The following is a 20,450-nucleotide window of genomic DNA, read 5'->3' on the forward strand; positions in this document are numbered from 1 at the left end:
CTATATCTGTCTTTCTCTCTCTCTTTCTCTTTTTTTGTGTCTTTCTCTCTCTCTCTGTGTCTCTCTCTCTCACACTCTCTCTGTGTCTCTTTCTATTTTTATTTGTCTCTCTCTCTATCTGTTTGTCTCTCTCTCTATATATTTCTGTCTCTCTCTCTTTCTCTTTTTTTGTGTCTTTCTCTCTCTGTGTCTCTCTCTCTCACACTCGCTCTGTGTCTCTCTCCTTCTATTTTTATTGTCTCTCTCTCTATCTGTGTGTCTCTCTCTCTATATCTGTCTTTCTCTCTCTCTTTCTCTTTTTTTGTGTCTTTCTCTCTCTCTCTCTGTTTCTCTCTCTCTCACACTATCTCTGTGTCTCTCTCTTTCTATTTTTATTTCTCTCTCTATCTGTGTGTCTCTCTCTCTCACACTCTCAAATTTTTTTATTTTTTTATTTGTCTCTCTCTCTATCTGTGTGTCTCTCTCTCTATATCTGTCTCTCTCTCTCTCTTTCTCTTTTTGTGTTTTTCTCTCTCTCTCTCTGTGTCTCTCTCTCTCTGTGTCTTTCTCTATGTCTCTCTCACTCTGTTTATCTCTATCTCTATCTCTTTCTATCTCTATCTATATTTCTATGTCTCATTTTAAAATTATATATCTCTATCTCTCTTTCGCTCCAACTCTCTTTTTCTATCTCTATCTCTCTCTCTTTCTATCTATCATTCTCTATTTTTCTTTCTATCTCTCTCTCTTTCTATCTCCCTTTCTCTCTCTCTCTCTATTTCTCTCTCTCTTTGTCTCTATATTTCTCTTGCTCTATTTCTCTCTCTCTTTGTCTCTCTCTTTCTCTCCCTTTTTTTTTAAAATTTTTTTTCTTTCTAACACTCTTTTTCTCTGTCTCTCATTTTGTCTATATTTCTCTCTATCTCTCTCTCTCTATTTTTCTCTTGCTTGCATATTCTCTCTATTTCTATCTCTCTCTTTCTCACTCTCCTTCTTTTTCTCTCTCTCTCTATCTATCTCTATATATATATTTATTTAAGTCTCTCTCTATCTCACTCTCTTTCTCTCTAATTTTATCTCTCTTTTTCTCTATTTCTATCTCTTTATCTCTGTGTCTCTCTCTCTATATCTCTCTCTCAATTTTTCTCAATTTCTTTCTCTATTTCTCTCTCTATTTCTCACTCTTTATCTGTCTCTCTTTCTCTCTCTTTCTTTATCTCTCTCTGTCTCTCATTCTCTCTCTTTATCTCTCTTTCTATTTCTCTCTATATTTTAATATTTCTCTATCTCTTTCTCTCTATCTCAATCTTTCTTTCAATATCACTGTTTATCGCTCTCTCTTTCACTCTTTCTCTCTCTCTCTCTATCTAATTTTTTATATATAATTCTATATCTCTCTATCTGTGTATCTCTGTCTCTCTGTCTCTTTTTCTTGATCTCTATATCTTTCTATAAATTTCTTTTTCTCTTTCTCTCTCTTTCTCTCTCTTTCTCGCTCTTTCTCTCTTATTATTTCTCTCTTTCTCTCTCTTTATTTCTCTCTTTCTCGCTCTTTCTCTCTCTTTATTTCTCTCTCTCTCTATTTCTCTCTCTCTATCTCTATTTCTCTCTCTCTCTCTATTTCTCTATTTCTTTCTCTCTCTCTTTGTCTCTCATTATCTTTTTCTCACTCTCATTATTTAACGTTTTCTGTCTATCTCTTTTTTTTTTAATATTTAAATCTCTATTTCTATCTCTCTGTCTCTTTCTATATATCATTGGTTCTCTTTATTTTTATTTTGTTGTCTTTCTATAAATCTCTTTATAACACTCGTTCTATCTTACTCCCACTTTTTCTCTCTGTATTACTTTCCTTCTCTCTTTTTTTTTCAGTTTTTATTTATCTCTCTATTTCTCTTTTTCACTCTCTATAGTTCTCTATCTTTTTCTCTCTATTTCTCTCTCTCTCTCTTTTTATCGTTCTCTCTCTATTTCTTTATCTCTCTATTTCTTTATCAATCCTGCTCTTTTGCTTTATCTCTCTCTCTCTTTTTCTTTTTTTCTCTCTTTATCTAAATGTCTAATTCTCTTTTTTTGTCTCTGTTTTTATATATCTCTCTCTCTTTCTCTCTATATAACTCGATCTCTCAGTCTACTTTTCTATCTATCTATTTATCTATTTCTCTCTCTTTCTCTTTCTCTCTCTCTCTATCTTTCAATCCCTGTCTTTATATTTATATATCTTTTTTTTCACTTTTAATGTCTATATCTCTCTCTGATTCTCTATCTTTCTCTATCTCTATTTTTATCTCTCTCTTTATCGTTTTTTTCGATCAATCTCTCTTTCTATGTCTCTCTCTCTCTTTATAGCTTTTTCTATTTTCTCTTTCTATATCTTTATTCATTTTTTATCTCTTTCTCTCTATCTCTTTCTCTTTATCTCTCTCTTTATCTTGCTCTTTCTATATCTCTCTTTTTATATCTCTCTATCTCGCTCTATCACTCTCTTTATCTATCTCTCTTTTTCTATTTCTATATCTCTCTCTCTTTCTTTCTATCTATTTCGATCTTTCTCTCTATCTTCCAATATATCGCTCTCAATATTTCTAACATCCTCTATATTTTTTTTAATATATCTGTCGATCTATTTCTATCTATTTCAATGTTTATCTCTCTGTTTAGCAATCTCTCTCAATTTTATCTCTCTTTATATCTTAATTTATTTCTATTGAAATCTCATTCTCTCTCTATCTCTTTCTATCTATCTATCTCTATTTCTCTTTATCTCTCTCTCTCTCGATCTCTCTCTCTCTTTATTTATCTCTCTCAATCTCTCTTTTTCTCTATTTCTCTTTTTATATTTATTTATCTTGTTTTCTGTCTCTCTCTCTATATCTCTATTTTTATATCTTTCTCTCTCTCTCTCTATATCTCTCTCTATTCCTATATATATATTTATCTATATATATATATATATATATATATATATCTCTATATATATATATATATATATATATATATATATATATATATATCTATATATATATATATATATATATATATATATATATATATATACATATATATATATATATATATATATATATATATAGATAGATAGATAGATAGATAGATAGATAGATAGATAAAATATAAACCAAAAAAACCATCTATATATTTTTTTTTTGTTTATTTTTTTTTTCCCCACCTAATAAATTATTAAAATTTTGTTAACTATTTCATTAAAGAAAAAAAATCATGAGTTCAATTGATTTAAAATAAAAAAATAAAATATTGATTTTTTTAATTTTTATAATCGTATTTGATTGTGCATTACAATATCAAGTATTATACTGTTTACTGTTAGGGAGAGTCCAAAACAGATTTTTTTTTTTTTAAAAAAGCAAGATAATCCCTTTATTACATAATCCCCATTTTTTTATAACCAACACAGTTAAATCAATACACATTTTACAGCTGTGACTATCTTGTATATCAACATCTCCTAAACGTCCATAAACACCTTACTTTTTGATATTATCTATTGACTTGCATTTAATCCAATTAGTGTCACAATGCTATCTATAAGTATTACCTTAAATACTCTACCCTGTTGTGAAAACAAAATACAAAAAAATTTGATTAGAGGCAGGCATTCAAGGTCTTAGAAATTATCATATGATCCTTCATAGGTTTTATATCAACTAGAACAATAAGTTATTGAAGCTAATTTATTTATAAAATTAAATTGGAAACTTCTTTATAATTACATGTATGATGTCAAAGATATTATTTTTTTATTCCTTTACTGTCCCTTTAACTCAAAACTAACCAGAATTTTGTTATACTATTATTGTTATGAATTTTAATTAAATATAGAGGAAAAATATATTCTCAAACTATATAAATATCTTATCTAATATCTATTTGTAATATTATACTTATATTCTATATTTGTATTATTATTTCAGAAATTTATACAATGCCAGACTGCATTGTAATCGGTTGCACCAGCGCAACAAGAAAAGGTCGACCTCAACCAAATGTTAGTTTCCATGTCTTCCCAAAGACACATGACAAAATAAGGATTTGGCTACAACAAACAAATCAATATACTCCGGAGCAATTAGAACCCATGGTTCAAAGAATTTTTGATACGAACAAAACAGTCAAATACCGTATGTGTTCAAGACATTTTCATCAGGACTGTTATTACTCTCATGGTGTCAACAAAAAACTAAAAGCAGATGCTGCTCCTACAATTTTTCCATCACGTATAACACATTCAGAAACAACGACTGATACTTCTCTAACTGATCCTAGAATATGTCCATTAACATTATCTGAAGCAATAGCATCAACATCTAGTGCATTTATTATTGAAAACCAACCCAGAATAAATGTATGTCATGCATGTGGTCACCGAACAAATGTAACTTTAGATGACGCTTCAACAAATACTGTAGAAATATTAAAAATTGATAACTCGACCTCTTTTGACCCATTTCTTGGAACACGAAGTTCGAGTGTGCAAACATTAAAAACAATCCGAAATCAATCCAAAGCTACTAGCACAAGAGATTACTTAAAAAAAAGGACCAATATACGCTTCTTTTGAAGAGACAACTTTTACATTTGTTTTTTAAACAGACAATATCACTACAGTGGCATTTGTCACTTCAGTTATGGAGGAAGTATCTTGGATACTTTCTTGGACAGAATCCAACTCTAGTCTAATTTCTGTGATTCATATCTCAGGTGTAGACAATTGGGAAAGGGATTATCACAGCCGTCAGACTTTATATCTGGGGGAGTGCTCTCCATTCAGATGTGTTTTTTTTTCATCTTGTACAGATGTGGGGTCATCCAGAAAAAGATCTGATAGTCTATTGTCTAAACAAGAAGTTTTCCAGATTCTTTTCCCGGTCCAAGGATCCTCAGGCGGAGATAGTGGATGCTCTAGCAGTTCTTTGTTTTTTTATGGGGTGTTTCAACCTCTAGTTATTTTTCCAAGGGTGATATTCAAGATCAAAATGGAACAATTTGTATGTGTTACTGATAGCTCCAGCTTAGCCTCTCAGGTTTTGGTATGCGGACCTTGTCAGGATTTTCAGTTGCCAGCCTTGGCTACTTCATCACTATTGGATGCTGTTTCACTTACCCGCTACCTGTCTACGTCATCGTCCTCCCCTGTCTCGCAATCAGTTGACTGAGAACGCGGCTTGGTCCATTTGGTAAAGTTATCCTGCTAAGCGGCTACGCTATGTGAGCGTTGGGAGCGGTCACATGTTTGGAGAGCTGTGACTGTCCCTGAGTCCGGCGGATACACCAGAAGCAGCCACGCAAGGAGGAAGGCTTGGAGGCCAGCCCTGGTCTGGAGATTAGGTGAGCGATACTATATGGTATAACGGAACTGTAAAAGCTTGATACCCAGAGGGACTGACTTTTTCAAAACATAAATAATGAACTGTGTGCCTAACAGTGTTTGTTATGCGTGTGAAGCCAAGTATTAACACAGTTTGTGTATGGACATTCTGACCTACACTGTAAATTTACTGATAGGACTGATAGATACGCCCCACTTCTTTCTCGATTACACTTCATTTAAGGCCAGACCTTCTGTTTCAGGGGCCGTTTTTTTCCATAGGATCTCAAATTTCTAAATTTGAAGGTTTGGAAATTGAACACATAAGTGTTTAGTCATAGATGTTTTCTCTGACTCATTTATTAGCACTATGATACAGACTCGAAGTCTGCTTTCTAGGAGATTTTATTTTCGGTTTGGAAAACTCTATATTTCATGATGTTCACTCATGATTATACTTGGGCATTCTTTAGAATTCCTAGGATTTTACAGTTTCTTCAGGTTGGTTTTGGATTAACGTTTTGTCTGCAAATTCTTTGGATGGACAAATGTTCTGCTCTTTCTGTCTTATTTCATAGAAAGATTGCTTAACTTCCTGATATTCACTGTTTTGTTCAGGCATTTCGGTTCATATTAAACCTGTTTTTAAATCTATTTTCTCCTCTTGGAGTCTCAATTAAGATTTTTCAGGCTCCTCCTTTGGAGTCTATTTATTCTCTGGACATTCAATTAGTTGCTTGAAGAGTTTTCTGTATTGTCTGCTCTCTTTTGTGAGTCTCTTTAACAGTTTTTCTATCAAGATAAAGTTGTTGTATCCATTTAAATTTTTACCTAAAGTTGTGAATTCTAACAACATCAATAAGGAAATTGCTGTTCTTCGTTGGTGTCCCTCATTTTAAAAATACTCTTGTAGGGTCTTTACATTCTTTGGATGGGTAAGTGCTTTGAAATATTATGTTGAGGCTACTTAAGATTTCAGAAAGGACTTCTAGTATTTTTGTTATTTTTTCTCTCCTCCAGGAAAGGTCAGAAAGTCTTTGTTATTTGTCTGTTTTTTTGGTTCAGACTTTTGATTCACAAAGCTTAGAGAATTACAGCTCATTCTACTAGGATCAGTTGGCCCACTTCTTGGGCTCTCATGAATGAAGTTTCAGTATGATTCAAATATGCAAAGCTGCAACCATTTTTGGTTTGATTCTTTGGAAGCAGCCTTTTGTAGAAAGGTTCTTCAGGCAGTTGTCTCAGCTTGATTCTAATGCCTTTCATTTGAGTTTTTTTGAGAAATTTTTTAAGAAAACTTATTTTTTGGGGATCTAATTTCCAGCGGAAATAGCTGTTTTTATTGTATCCCTCGCCTCTCTAGTGACTCGTGGACTTTCACATCTTGGGTGTTTATATCCCACACGTCACTAGCTATGACTCTTGCCACTTACATGAAAGAAAACCTAATTTATGTAAGATCTTACCTGATAAATTAATTTCTTTCATAGTGGCAAGAGTCCATGAGACCCACCCTATTTTTGTGGTTATGATTTTTTTGATGTATAACCACATTATTTTTTTCCAGTTCCTTTTTTGAATGCTTTTTATTCCTTTTTTACACCTCACTTCTTGGCTATTAAGTTAAACTGAAGTATGAGTGAGGTGGGAGGTGTATTTATAGGTATTTTGAGGCTTGGGAAACTTTGCCCCCCTCCAGTAGGAATGTATATCCCATATTTCACTAGCTCATGGACTCTTTCCACTATGAAAGAAAATGAATTTATCAGGCAATTTCTTACATAAATTATGTTTTTTGGGTTTCATATCCCTTTATCCTGGTGATAATATATAATGTGCACATATTAAAAAAAAATGTAATGATCATTTAAGAACCACTTTAAAGTAAGATATACATTTTTAGTGATTAAAAAAATCACAAATATTTTAATAATGTAAGTTTAATTTTAACATTCTTTGTGTGTTAATAAAAATATACTCAGCTATTTATTAGTAAAGACCTGAACTATGAACTTTCTTGGAATGATAACAATGATTGAAAAATCAAATTATGTTCTTTAAGGGGACAGTAAACACCTTGTAATTAAAAAATAAATAAAAAAAATCTTTTGTGTACCGATAGAAATAAACTCAGCCAAATCTAAATAATTTTAAAACATATTAAACATCTTCTTTGCGGCAATCATTTTCAATAGCCAAAACTCCACCCACCACTTGTCTTATTGGAGTAGCCAATTCGGGGTTTGCAGTCTGCAGACAACAAGGGCTAACCACAGTCATAAATGGGTAGCATAAATAACATTGTTTTGCAGTTATCAGGTTTAAAGTAAATTAGTAAGATAAGTAGCCTTTCAGAAGTAGCACGGGTGCATTTAAAGTGCTGAGGAATAAGAAAAATCCACATTTTCCAGAGCTAAATAACATGAAAAGGAGGATTTTTTTTTTAAATAAAGTATATTGCACAATTAAACACTTTTTTGTAAAAAAATCTCAAGGTGTTACAGTCTCTAAATCTACTCTATACTTCTCTATATAGAGACGTATAAAATACAATGCAAGTGAATACATTTATAACATTAACTTCTAGTCAGTATTCATTAAATGATAGTTGTATCTACGGTAGGTTCCAGCCTTTAATAATTAATGGATAATGATGTATGTAGCAGAATTAAGTGTAACTAGCTTCAATTGTTTTTGTATTTGTGTGATAGCATATTTCTGTTGTTTTAGAGGTCTATGTAAAACGTTTTAGGATCTATGTGTGCTTTGCAAATTTAAGCTCTACCCTCTGAAATTTAAAGGGACAGTCTACAATAGAATGTTTATTGTTTTAAAAGATAGATAACCCCTTCATTAACTATTCCTCAGTTTGGCATGACCAACACAGTTAAAGTAATATACATTTTACCTCTGTGATTACCTTGCATTTAAGCATCTTCTGACAGCCCCCTGATCACATGACTTTGTATCTATCTATTGACTTGCATTTAGTATTGTGTGTGTTAACTCTTAAATAACTCAACAGGCATGAGCACAATGTTATCTATATGGCCGCACATGAACTAGCGTCTCCTGTTGTGGCTTAGAAACAGGCAGAAATGTAGAGGTTTAAATGTTATAAAGTATATTAATATATCAATGTTGGTTGTGCAAAACTGAGGAATGGGTAGTAAAGGCATTATCTATCTGTTTTAAACAATAACAATTTTAGTGTAGACTGTCTCTATAAGAGTAGGCAGATTGCAAGAGATTTTGCTGGTGATAGCTGTAGTTTTAATAATAATAATTATATTAATAATAACATTAATTAAAATAAAAATCATACCAGGCAGCACTTATAACAAGGCAGCAGTTATAGCACTATGGGATTCAAAACATATTGGTACTATTAAAGGGACACTGGACCCCAATTTTTTCTTTGTGATTCAGGATAGAACATGCAATTTTAAGCAACTTCTAATTTACTCCTATTATCATATTTTCTTTGTTATCTTGCTATCTTTATTTGAAAAAGAAGGGCATCTAAGCTTTTTTGTAGGTTCAGACTCTGGACAGCACTTTTTTGTTGGTGGATGAATTTATCCACCAATCAGCAAGGACAACCCAGTTTAGGTCCACCAAAATGGGCCGCATCTAACTTACATTCTTGCATTTCAAATAAAGATACCAAGAGAATAAAGAAAATTTGAAAATATTGAGTAAATTAGAAAGTTGTTTTAAAATGTCATGCTCTATCAAAATCACAAAATAAAATTTTTTGGGTTCAGTGTCCCTTTAAAGCTGCAGGCTAAGTGACTTCAGATTTTCAGTCTCATATGTGAACAATGAGACACTGAATAATGAAAGTTGATCCTTTTTTTTAAGAAATGTGAACTTAATTTCTTTAGGCATCCACATAATTGGCAATTTCCTTTCTTGTATATATAGAATTATAATACTTAGAATAAAAAGATGTGATTCAACATAAAAAGGATTCCTAAATGAGTTAACAAAAGGAACTTTTATAGCAGCTGAAAGACCTCTTTAAAGCATTTAGAGAAGCCTATAGGACAAGCACATATTACACTTGTATGTATTGATAAAAAAACAGTATATTTTAATGCGCATATTAATCAAATATTGCGCGTATTAATCAAATATTGTTATGCAGTGATCACATTTTAAAAATCACACACACACACACAAACACAGACACACGCATATCTATCAATCTATCTATCTATCTATCTATCTATCTATCTATCTAACATTTTATACAAGAATCAAAGATTGCTTTAGGATTTACTATTGTACATGTAAGCAATACTGATAGACCTATATACTGTATACCTTAATCTGCCCTAACCATGATATATATATATATATATATATATATATATATATATTCTGTTGCCATCTATATATATATATAAATTAGAGTCAGTAAGAAAGGCACTCCATATACAGGATAGCAGCTTCCAGGGTGCACTTCTAAAAATCATCAGATATACAAATAGAAAAAGGCACTCACTGGTATAAAATAAAATATAACATTTAATGGTTCAAGTTAAGAATGCATGACGTTTCGGAGGTATTACACCCCCTTTATCAAATGCATGATACAAACAGTACTGCTTTTTGTAGATTCAAACTGTTTGTATCATGCATTTGATAAAGGGGGTGTAATACCTCCGAAACGTCATGCATTCTTAACTTGAACCATTAAATGTTATATTTTATTTTATACCAGTGAGTGCCTTTTTTCTATTTGTATATATATATATATATATATATATATATATATATATATATTATATAAATAATGTCTGACTCCAACAGCAGGATAGGCAATACTAAACTATCCATTTTATTTGATCCCCACAGCCCACTCAGGGCTAAAGAGGAAATTGAGCTCTTAATGTTCTTTAGAGTAACTAAATATTTATATGACCTAAATGTTGTTGTTTTTTATACCAGTGTGAACATTATTTTAAAAAATTGTATTGGATTCTATTTTTTTTTAATTTATTTATTGGCATATTCCAATCAACAAGTACAATATAGTCTGAAATAAATACTTTCTAAAATAATAATGTCTTTTAAAGACTGACATCACTAATAAATAATGACACACTGTAGTTATTATCAGCAGTCTTGCATTAAAAGCAGTATTAGAAAGATTTTGCAACATGCATAATATATTTGCTGCATTATACTCTGTCATAACTGTACTTAAAGACAATATTTAATTTAAAAGTAAAATGTTTCAGTGCTGAATAAACTAACCTCCTTCTGTAGGAGTGGTCCATATATACTAGTTGTATGTGTCTGCTGAACACAAGAATGCACTTCATGTTAGTTTTAATTTAATTTATTAACTTTTTTCCTATCTCTCTCTCTCTCTCTCTCTCTCTCTCTCTATATATATATATATATATATATATATATATATATATATATATATATATATAAAAGTTTAAACTGCAGCTTTTTTATATACAATAAAGAAAACAGTGTACTGTGTCCCTAAGTGTTTTTAGATTTTACAGTATGCAATGTGTTCCCTAATACCATCAATTTGATTTGTCTGTATAAGACAAAAACAGTTTATTTAACTTATCCTAAAAAACATAAGTGACTTCCATCTAAACTGTATATATAGTACAAATATTACAGAATATTTTAAAGTGTTCTTTTATTTTTGTATTTGTCTCAGATTAGATGAGAAATGATGAGAAATAATAATAATAATAATAAAGATACTTACCCTTCACAAGAATTAGGTATAGGATTTTTATCAAACTTGTTTTTTGTCAGTACAGAAAAAGAATACAGCATCATTATAGCACCTATTATAAAATCTCCATTTCTATTGTAGTTCTCTAGAGTCGTACTTTCCAATTGACATGCTGTGCTTGTGTCCTCTATAGCTTCAGGATATTGTAGGGAACCTGCAGTCAGCAATACTAAAAAAGCAAGCAATACTTTGTACAGGACTACCTGAGTATACCCTGGCATTATCAAATATATATGAAGACTTGATCCAAATGACTGTTAAAATCACAATGTGAAAATAAATATGAAAATCAAAGTGCTGCAGGCTCCAATGATTTACCTTAACAGTTATCTCAATATATAACTAGAAAATCCCAAATATACTAGAACTTAACATATTTTCCTGATTGATTAATAATTATATGTATGCTATAATATAATTCACTCAGCTGTATTTTGTTGTTGCAGACAGCAAAATATATGAATTGCAAAGTTTGTTCTGTTTAGATTACTGAGAAAAGGTTAAATCTGGTTAATTAGGACCTGAGATTACAATAATGGAGTGCCTTTTATTCTGCCTGTTTTTCTATTTAGTGCCTTGTTAAATAATTTGCTACTCAGATTGAAATTTAAAATCCTGACTTTGAGTGTAACATTGTTCAGATACGGACATGTAAGTTATTCAGCAAAATCATCCATTGTGCACACAAAAATCTCAGTAGCAAGTTCCCTACTCAACCCTAAGAAATGTACAACTGAGGTACGGCAAATACTTTTATAGGGGCAGTCAATAGCTAAGCTATAATTTTTAAACTTTCTTTAGACCGACCTACACCAAATAACCGGTTTGAATATAATAATAACAGGTTACTTCTATATGATATTCTATAGGGAAAGCAGTGCTTAATCAAATGACTTAGCAAGTCACAAATTCCATATTATTGAAAGCTGCAGAGTTTTATTTTTTTTATAAAAATAATGAATTATAGGACATACTTTTGCAAGTTTTAATTTTAGTACCCATATGTATATGCAATTATATATGCTATATATATAATCTAATTCCCACTTGAATTAATAATAAAATAGGTGTGGTAGATTAAATACTTGAATACCCCTCATCCAAATGGTCTGAATACGGATTATGATTTGCATTTATTTGTATGATTTTTGTATATATAAAAAAGTTTTGATTGCAATTGTTCACTGTCACCACTAGATGTCACTGCCTCATTACAAGCATGCCTAGATAGGTAAGAGTTAAAATGTGTTAGAAGCAATTAGTGACTTGATTGGTTCAGGTAAGCTTTTAAAATTTGTGTGTTCAATAGTGATGTCGCGAACCTAAAAAATTGGGTTCGCGAACGGCAAACGCGAACTTCCACAAAAGTTTGCGAACGGGCGATCTGGGCGAACCGCCATAGACTTCAATAGGCAGGCCAATTTTAAAACCCACAGGGACTCTTTCTGGCCACAATAGTGATGAAAAAGTTGTTACAATGGCACTAACACCTGGACTGTGGCATGCCGGAGGGGGATCCATGGCAAAACTCCCATGTAAAATTACATAGTTGATGCAGAGTCTGGTTTTAATCCATAAAGGGCATAAATAACCTAACATTCCTAAATTGTTTGGAATAACGTGCTTTAAAACATCAGGTATGATGTTGTATCGATCAGGTAGTTTAAGGGTTACGCCCGCTTCACAGTGCGCAGTGTAGGTGATATACCTGCCCTGACCATGCTTTGCAGACCAGGTATCAGTGGTCAAATGAACCCTTTCCCCAACACTGTGTGCTAGACATGCCATTATAGCAGACTTATATGGCTTTGGCGTTGCTTTTTGGTAATTAGAAGGCTGCTAAATGCCACTGCGCACCACACGTGTTTTGTGCCCAGCAGTGAAGGGGTTAATTAGGGAGCATGTAGGCAGCTTGTAGAGTTAATTTTAGCTTAAGTGTAGTGTAGTAGACAACCCAAAGTATTGATCTAGGCCCATTTTGGTATATTTCATGCCACCATTTCACCGCCCAATGCGATCAAATAAAAATAAATTGTTCACTTTTTCACAAACTTTAGGTTTCTCACAGAAATTATTTACAAACAACTTATGCAATTATGGCATAAAGGGTTGTAAATGCTTCTCTGGGATCCCCTTTGTTCAGAAATAGCAGACTTATATGGCTTTGGCGTTGCTTTTTGGTAATTTAGAAAGGCTGCTAAATGCCACTGCGCACCCACACGTGTTTTATGCCCAGCAGTGAAGGGGTTAATTTGGGAGCATGTAGGGCAGCTTGTAGAGTTAATTTTAGCTTAAGTGTAGTGTAGTAGACAACCCAAAGTATTGATCTAGGGCCCATTTTGGTATATTTCATGCCACCCATTTCACCGCCAAATGCGATCAAATTTAAAAAAAACTTAATTTTTTTCGCAATTTTAGGTTTCTCACTGAAATGACTTACAAACAGCTTGTGCAATTATGGCACAAATGGTTGTAAATGCTTCTCTGGGATCCCCTTTGTTCAGAAATAGCAGACATATATGACTTTGGCGTTGCTTTCTGGTAATTAGAAGGCCGCTAAATGCTGCTGCACATCACACATGTATTATGGTTAGCAGTGAAAGGGTTAATTAGGTAGTTTGTAGGGAGCTTGCAGGGTTAATTTTATCTTTAGTGTAGAGATCAGCCTCCCACCTGACACATCAGACCCCCTGATCCCTCCCAAACAGCTCCCTTCCCTCCCCCACCCCACAATTGTCCCCGCCATCTTAAGTACTGGCAGAAAGTCTACCAGTACTAAAATAAAAGGTTTTTTTAAAAAATTTTTTTATTTGTTTAGCATATTTACATATGCTGTGGTGTAGCATCCCCCCTTAGCCCCGAACCTCCCTGATCCCCCCCAAAACAGCTCTCTAACCCTCCCCATCTGCCTTATTGGCGGCCATCTCATCAGTATACGCTGTGAGCCTGACACACACGCTGGCAGGTAGGCAACTGCAATTAGATTACACAGGAAAAAAAAAAAAGCAGACTGATGTTCTAGCCCTAAAAAGGGCTTTTTGGGGTGCTGTCCTTACAGCAGATATCAGATGAGTCCTTCAGGACTGTAGTGGACACTGAATACACTAGCCTAGCTATCGATTTCCCTATTAAATCAGCAGCAGCTACACTGTCCCTCCTCTCACTAAGAATGCAGCTTCTGAATGAATCTAAAATGGATGCTGTCCAGGAGGTGGGAGGGTCTGGGAGGGAGGGTCTGCTGCTGATTGGCTGTAATGTGTATTATGACTGTGAGGTACATTGTCAAAGTTTGCTCAATGATGACGAATAGGGGGCGGATCGAACATCGCATATATTCGCCCGCCAAGGCAAACGCGAACATGCTATGTTCGCAGGGAACTATTCGCCGGCTAACTATTCGCGACATCACTAGTGTTCACCTGTACAGCTATGCATGATTAAGAAACTTAGGTTTGATGATGTTTCATATCCTCTAATAAAATACATTTTCACCAGAAACTGCTGTGGTGATGTAACATCTATTATTTGGACTATATATATATAAAGAGAGAGAGAGAGAGAGAGAGAGAGAGAGAATAACCCCTTGTGTAGTTCATTAACAAATGTAGACAAGGCTTGCTTGTCACACAGAAAACCTCAGGATACATTGTTTCCAATGCAGCTAAGGATTTTGGTTAAGATATGCAAATGAGGTTCACAATGACTTACTTTTTTACTTGGAGCACTCCCCATGGTATATGACAAGGTGTTTGACTGGGAAGGGCTCCAGTGTGAATATATACAGCTCTGGAAAAAATTAAGAGACTACTGCAAAATTTTTAGTTTCTCTGGTTTTGCTATTTATTGGTATGTGTTTGAGTAAAATTAACATTTTTGTTTAATTCTATAAACTACTAGCAACGTATTGTCATTTAGAGCAGAAAATGAAAACTGATCAAAATAACAAAAAAAGATGCAATGTTTTCAGAGCTCAAATAATGCAAACACATAAACAACACAATATTAATATTTTAACTTAGTAATAGTTCAGAAATCAATATTTAGTGAAAGAACTCAGATTTTCAATTACAGCTTTCATGTGTCTTGGCATGCTCTCCACCAGTCTTTCACATTGCTGTTGGGTGACTTTATGCCGCTTCTGGTGCAAGAATTCAAGCAGCTCAGCTTTTGTTTAATAGCTTGTCACCATCCATTTTCATCTTGAATACATTCCAGAGGTTTTCAATGGGGTTCAGGTCTGGAGATTGGGCTGGCCATAACAGGGTCTTCATCTCCTTGATTGACCTGGTTTTGTGGCATGGATTATTGTTCTGCTAGAAAAAAAAAATCCTAAGTGTTGGGGAACATTGTCAGGGCAGAAGGAAGCAAGATTTCTTCCAGGATAACATTGTACATGGCTTGATTCATGCGTCCTTCTCAAAGATAAACCTGCCTGATTCCATCCTTACTGAAGCACCCCCAGATCATCACAGATCCTCCAATAAATTTCTGCAGAAGTGGATTATGATACTAACAGTATAATTAAAACTTGGTGGGATGATTCCCTTTAATGGGCTGTTAACACAGAGGGTTATACTTTATTTAGGAGAGACAGGAAAAATAAAAGGAGAGGATGAATTTGCATGTATATTTAACCGGGCCTTAAACCTACAATAAACAGAAATATTTATGACAATATGAGCGATTGTCATGTTTCTGCTGCCTCCACAACAATTCTGCCTCCTTCGGCCCTTGGCATGGCTTCGTGGGGTTGTTATTGGCGTGGCAGTGACGTCATCACTGTGCACCGTGTGCCGTGACTACCGGAAGTGCTGTCTGAATCGCACCCATGCCTTCTCCTTTGCGCAAACCTGCGTCTATTCCAGCCCTGCCTATAGCATAGGTTAGCATAGTATAGGTTGTGTCTTGTGTACTCCTGGGTGCTTTATTTACTACTATTATAAATTTGGACTGCCTGGTTGTTGCTGAACTCTTCTTAAGCCCTTTGACCTCTTTGCTTTACTCTTTGGTACTCAGAAATACTGGACTGCCTGCCTTTTACTAAACTCTTCTTAAGCCCTGTGACCTACTCTTTGCTTAACCCTTTGGTACTCAGAAAGATTGGACTGCCTGCCTGTTGCTGAACTCTGCTTATTCCCTGTGACCTATCCTTTGCTTAACCCTTTGATACTTAGAAATATTAGACTGCCTTCATGTTGCTGAACCCTGCTCTGCTTTGTGATCTACTTTTGTTTAACCCCTTTTTGCTCAAAGTGTATTAACTGTCTATCTGCTGTTTATTGTCTTTAATCTGGGCTTCCTGCTTGTTGCTTTTCCTGTCCTATCTTATTCATCCATCCAATAAACGTAGTTTGGGGATTTTTTTCTTATCATTCCTCTTGATTCTTTAACTTTTCTTCAGAGAACCGGTCATTTACAGTCCTCTGTTGATTCAGGAAATGCTGCTGGAAATGTCGTTGATCACCGCTTAATGATCTTCTCTGGCTTTCCGCTTCTTCAGAAAAAAAGTTATTTCTAAGGCCAGACGTACTGTCAAGGGAATAAAAAGAGAGAGCCTATATTAGGCCCCGGAAGAAACCCTAGAAAAGGTAAAAAAAATGAGTAACAGATACAACAACAAAACCGCCTTCATTACTCAGTATTCAAAACAGTACAGAGAAATATGCCAGATAGTGGATAAACACTTTAAAATGCCCGCAGCTGATGAAGGATTGGTTAACATTGTTGAACAGGGAGTAAGGTTCTCCTATAAAAGGAATAAAACAATAGGGAACATTGTAGCCCCAACAAGGATTAAGAGTAGTGTTCACACCAACTCCTCATGGCTCAGGTGTATTGGCACATGTAAATGCCATCACCATACCTGTGTAGCTTGTGAGAGGGTGACTGTGGGGGATACTTTCCACTCTATGGTGACTGGGGAAAGATTTGGAATTAAGTTTTGTTTAAATTGTAGACAAACTAATATAATCTACCTCATCACATGTGAGAATTGTGTCCTACAGTATGTAGGGTTGACAACAAGGGAAGCCAGGACCCAGATTAAAGAGCACCTCTCAGATGTCAGAGCAGGTATTTTAACCACTCTCCTCATCAAACACTTTTCAGTTGTCCATCAGAAAGACACAAGGTTCCTCTCATGGACAATTATTGATAAAGTACCTTTCAGAAAGGGGGGAGGTGACAGGATACGCAAATTAGGGGAAAGGGAGGCCTTCTGGATTTTCAAATTGAGAACAAGAACTCCAGAAGGTCTCATTTCCGAATTTGACTTAATTAATTTTTGGTAGGTCGATACCATTTGTCTTGATTACACAGGAGGTGGCCTTCGTTGCCCCCTCCGGTCCTCGTTCCCATATTTGAATATTTATTTATTGAATGATATTTAATATTCGTATGAGCCACTCTCGACCTTGCCTATCTAGTACCCTGTCAGCACAGTGTGTAATCTGTACAATTTATGTTTATATTTAAATACTCTACTATTTGCATAGTCTGCATATTAATGGGTTATCGATTGTGGAAGATGGTCTAAATTATGCCCAAGGTCCTATCGTTAATCTATCACTGTAGACCCCTAGCTGTGCTAACCATTTACACCTAGGTCCCTATAGGTTTACCTTTGACACGCTTATTTAGTTTAGTCAACTTTTAGAATTTGCAAAGTTTCATTGTCCCCCAGTAGCATGATTACTCAGGTCTTACAGTTTTTTGGTTCTGTATCAGATGTCTAACATTACACGGGTGAAAGAATATTATTTTTTATACTTAGCATTTCTCTCTATCTGTACATTTAGGATAAAGTTAGGACAGTTTCACCACTTAGGGAACAGTTACGCCCTCACCTAATTAGGATAGGAGATTCTTTCCATGTTTCTTTAGTTTTTGTTTACGTTAGACTATACTGAATGTGTGTGGGTGTGAGGCTCACAGTTATCCAGATATGAGTGAGGCTAATGCCGAAACGTGTCAGCCATTGTATTAATTAAGCTTGTTGTTCATGTCTCTGTTTGTTTTACCCTGGAGGCTACTCATTCGAATACACTCTCAATTACCCTTAGCTGTCTCCAGATACAAGGTGTTTGCTGATCATCATCAAGCTGCTATTTGTGCCTTTTCAGTAGGTGATTGTGTTTGAGTCTTCACCCAACATATAAGCTTATGCCAGCTCTTCGATAAATTAGGACTACAGTTTATAGGTTCCTATAAGGTTGCCTTGCCTAGAACTTTGCACCTCAACCCAGTCTTTCATCATATGTGCTTACTCAATCCTTATCTTGTTAATACAAATACTTGACTCAGATATCATCCTCCTCCACTGATAATTCAAGGCAAACTGGTATATAAAATTGCAAAGATTCCAGACGCAAATGCAGGCAACTTCATTACCTTGTACACTGGAAGGTTACTCTATGGCTGATCATTCCTGGGTTCATGCTTCCTCTATTGTCTCCTGGTTTAATGCTGCTTATCCCTCTAAGCTGACTTAGGATCCAGGAGGTACCCTTTTAGGGAGGGGGCTTTGACTCCACTCCAATTCTGCTGCTTCCACTACCCTGGCTATTGCCATGGCAGCGTGGGCTTGTTGTAGGCGCGCAGCTGTGACTTCAATAATGCGTGACAAGAGTACAGCAAGTGCCACCCTGAATCACACATGTGCATCCTCCTTGGTGCAAAACTGCACATATGTAAGTACCTCCTTTTCATTACATCACTGCTCAAGTATAGATTGTGTCTTGTGTACTCCTGGGTGCTTTATTTACTGCTATTATAAAGTTCGGACTAGCTTTGTTTAAACCCTTGTTGTTTAGAGGGTATTAACTGTCTCTCTGCTGTTTATTGTTCTTTAGTCTGGGCTTCCTGTTTATTGATGTTCCTATCCTAAGTTATTCATCCATCCGATAAACTTAGATCTGGGATTTGTTCTTATCTTTCCATTTGATCCTGTGATAAGAAGACTACTGTAAAAGATTGTCTAGGAGGCAGAATAATACTAAGTGGCCGTTCTGTGGTTAGAGCTCAAGTAGCGATATATGAACAGTTAGCAAAGTGCTGTGACATATGCAAGAAAATGATTCCTGAGACCAAGTCTTCAGTAATAAAACATAACTTTTATTTTAAAAGTATAAAATTAAATCCACAGACCTAGAAGATGTCAAAGTAGTAGTGTGTACTTGATACAATTACCTCCGACCCCCAATTTCCCCTTTTTGTGCTTTTAAGGGGTTAAGCACTGGCAGATTCCTTTGCTTCCATCAGTTGATGGGATATAATTAAGGGATTGGGAATATATGAATATGAGTAGCCGCAAATTGAATTTAAGAAGACTACTGGCCAGGATTGGTCTGATAAGGAAATATCCCATGAACATTACAGCGATAATGTAGAGACACTGCGGGTTGAAATAAAGAGTGGGAAATAATCCAAAACAAATATTACTAGGGTCATGATAAAATCTATTCATCATTAATGACATGGAGGAAATTCAACTGCGAATGCAAGTAGCAAAGGCTGCTAATAATAACAGTGCTGTAATTATGGGAGATTTTAACTACCCGAAAAAAACTGGGCCAATGAAACTAGCAATACAACTATTAGAGATACATTTTTAAATGTTCTCAAAGGGAACTACGTGTCACAATTAATAAAGGAGCCAAATAGGTCTAAAGCAATATTGGATTTAGTGCTATCAAACAATACATAAATATTATCAAACATAGAAGTCAAAGAAAATTTTGTGCAACAGCGATCAAATAAAATAGTACAGACTCAGTATTTCAAATACTATATATATATATATATATATATATATATATATATATATATATATATATATATACAGTATATATATATATACTATATACTATATATATACTATATATATATACTGTATATATTATATATATTCCAAAGTAGAGCGCACTCACAGCTTCCAATTCAGCAGCCAAGGTGCCAACAGTCTATGGAATACAAGTCAAACAAAGTGGCATTTGCAGATGCTTAGAAACAAGATAATCACAGAGGTAAAAAGTGTATTAATATAATATGTTGGTTATGCAAAACTGGGGAATGGGTAATAAAGAGATTATCTATCTTTTTAAACAATAAACATTCTGGAGTAGACTGTCTCTTTAAAGAGATAGGAAAATCAGAATTAAACTTGCATGATTCCGATAGAGCAGGTCATTTTAAGACACTTTTAAATTCACTTCTATTTTCAAATGTGTTTTGTTCTCTTTGTATCCCTTGTTGAAAAAGAATACACACATATCCTACACTAATGAGAGCTGCTGCTAATTGGTACCTGCACACATTTGTCTTTTGTGATTGGCTGACTAGATGTGTTCATCT

General features: G+C 34.4%; 1 protein-coding gene across 1 annotated transcript in view; it reads right to left on the minus strand.

Moving 5' to 3' along the window:
- The window catches only part of LOC128638886 (vomeronasal type-2 receptor 26-like), a 159,596-nt gene that overhangs the window by 109,123 nt on the left and 30,023 nt on the right, over positions 1–20,450 (minus strand). The window contains exon 3 of the mRNA XM_053691014.1: positions 11,070–11,253. Coding sequence (XP_053546989.1) covers positions 11,070–11,253 — 184 coding nt within the window. The remainder of the gene's footprint in view (positions 1–11,069; positions 11,254–20,450) is intronic.

The sequence above is a fragment of the Bombina bombina genome, chromosome 8, assembly GCF_027579735.1.
Source record: "Bombina bombina isolate aBomBom1 chromosome 8, aBomBom1.pri, whole genome shotgun sequence".
NCBI classification, from domain to species: Eukaryota; Metazoa; Chordata; class Amphibia; order Anura; family Bombinatoridae; genus Bombina; species Bombina bombina.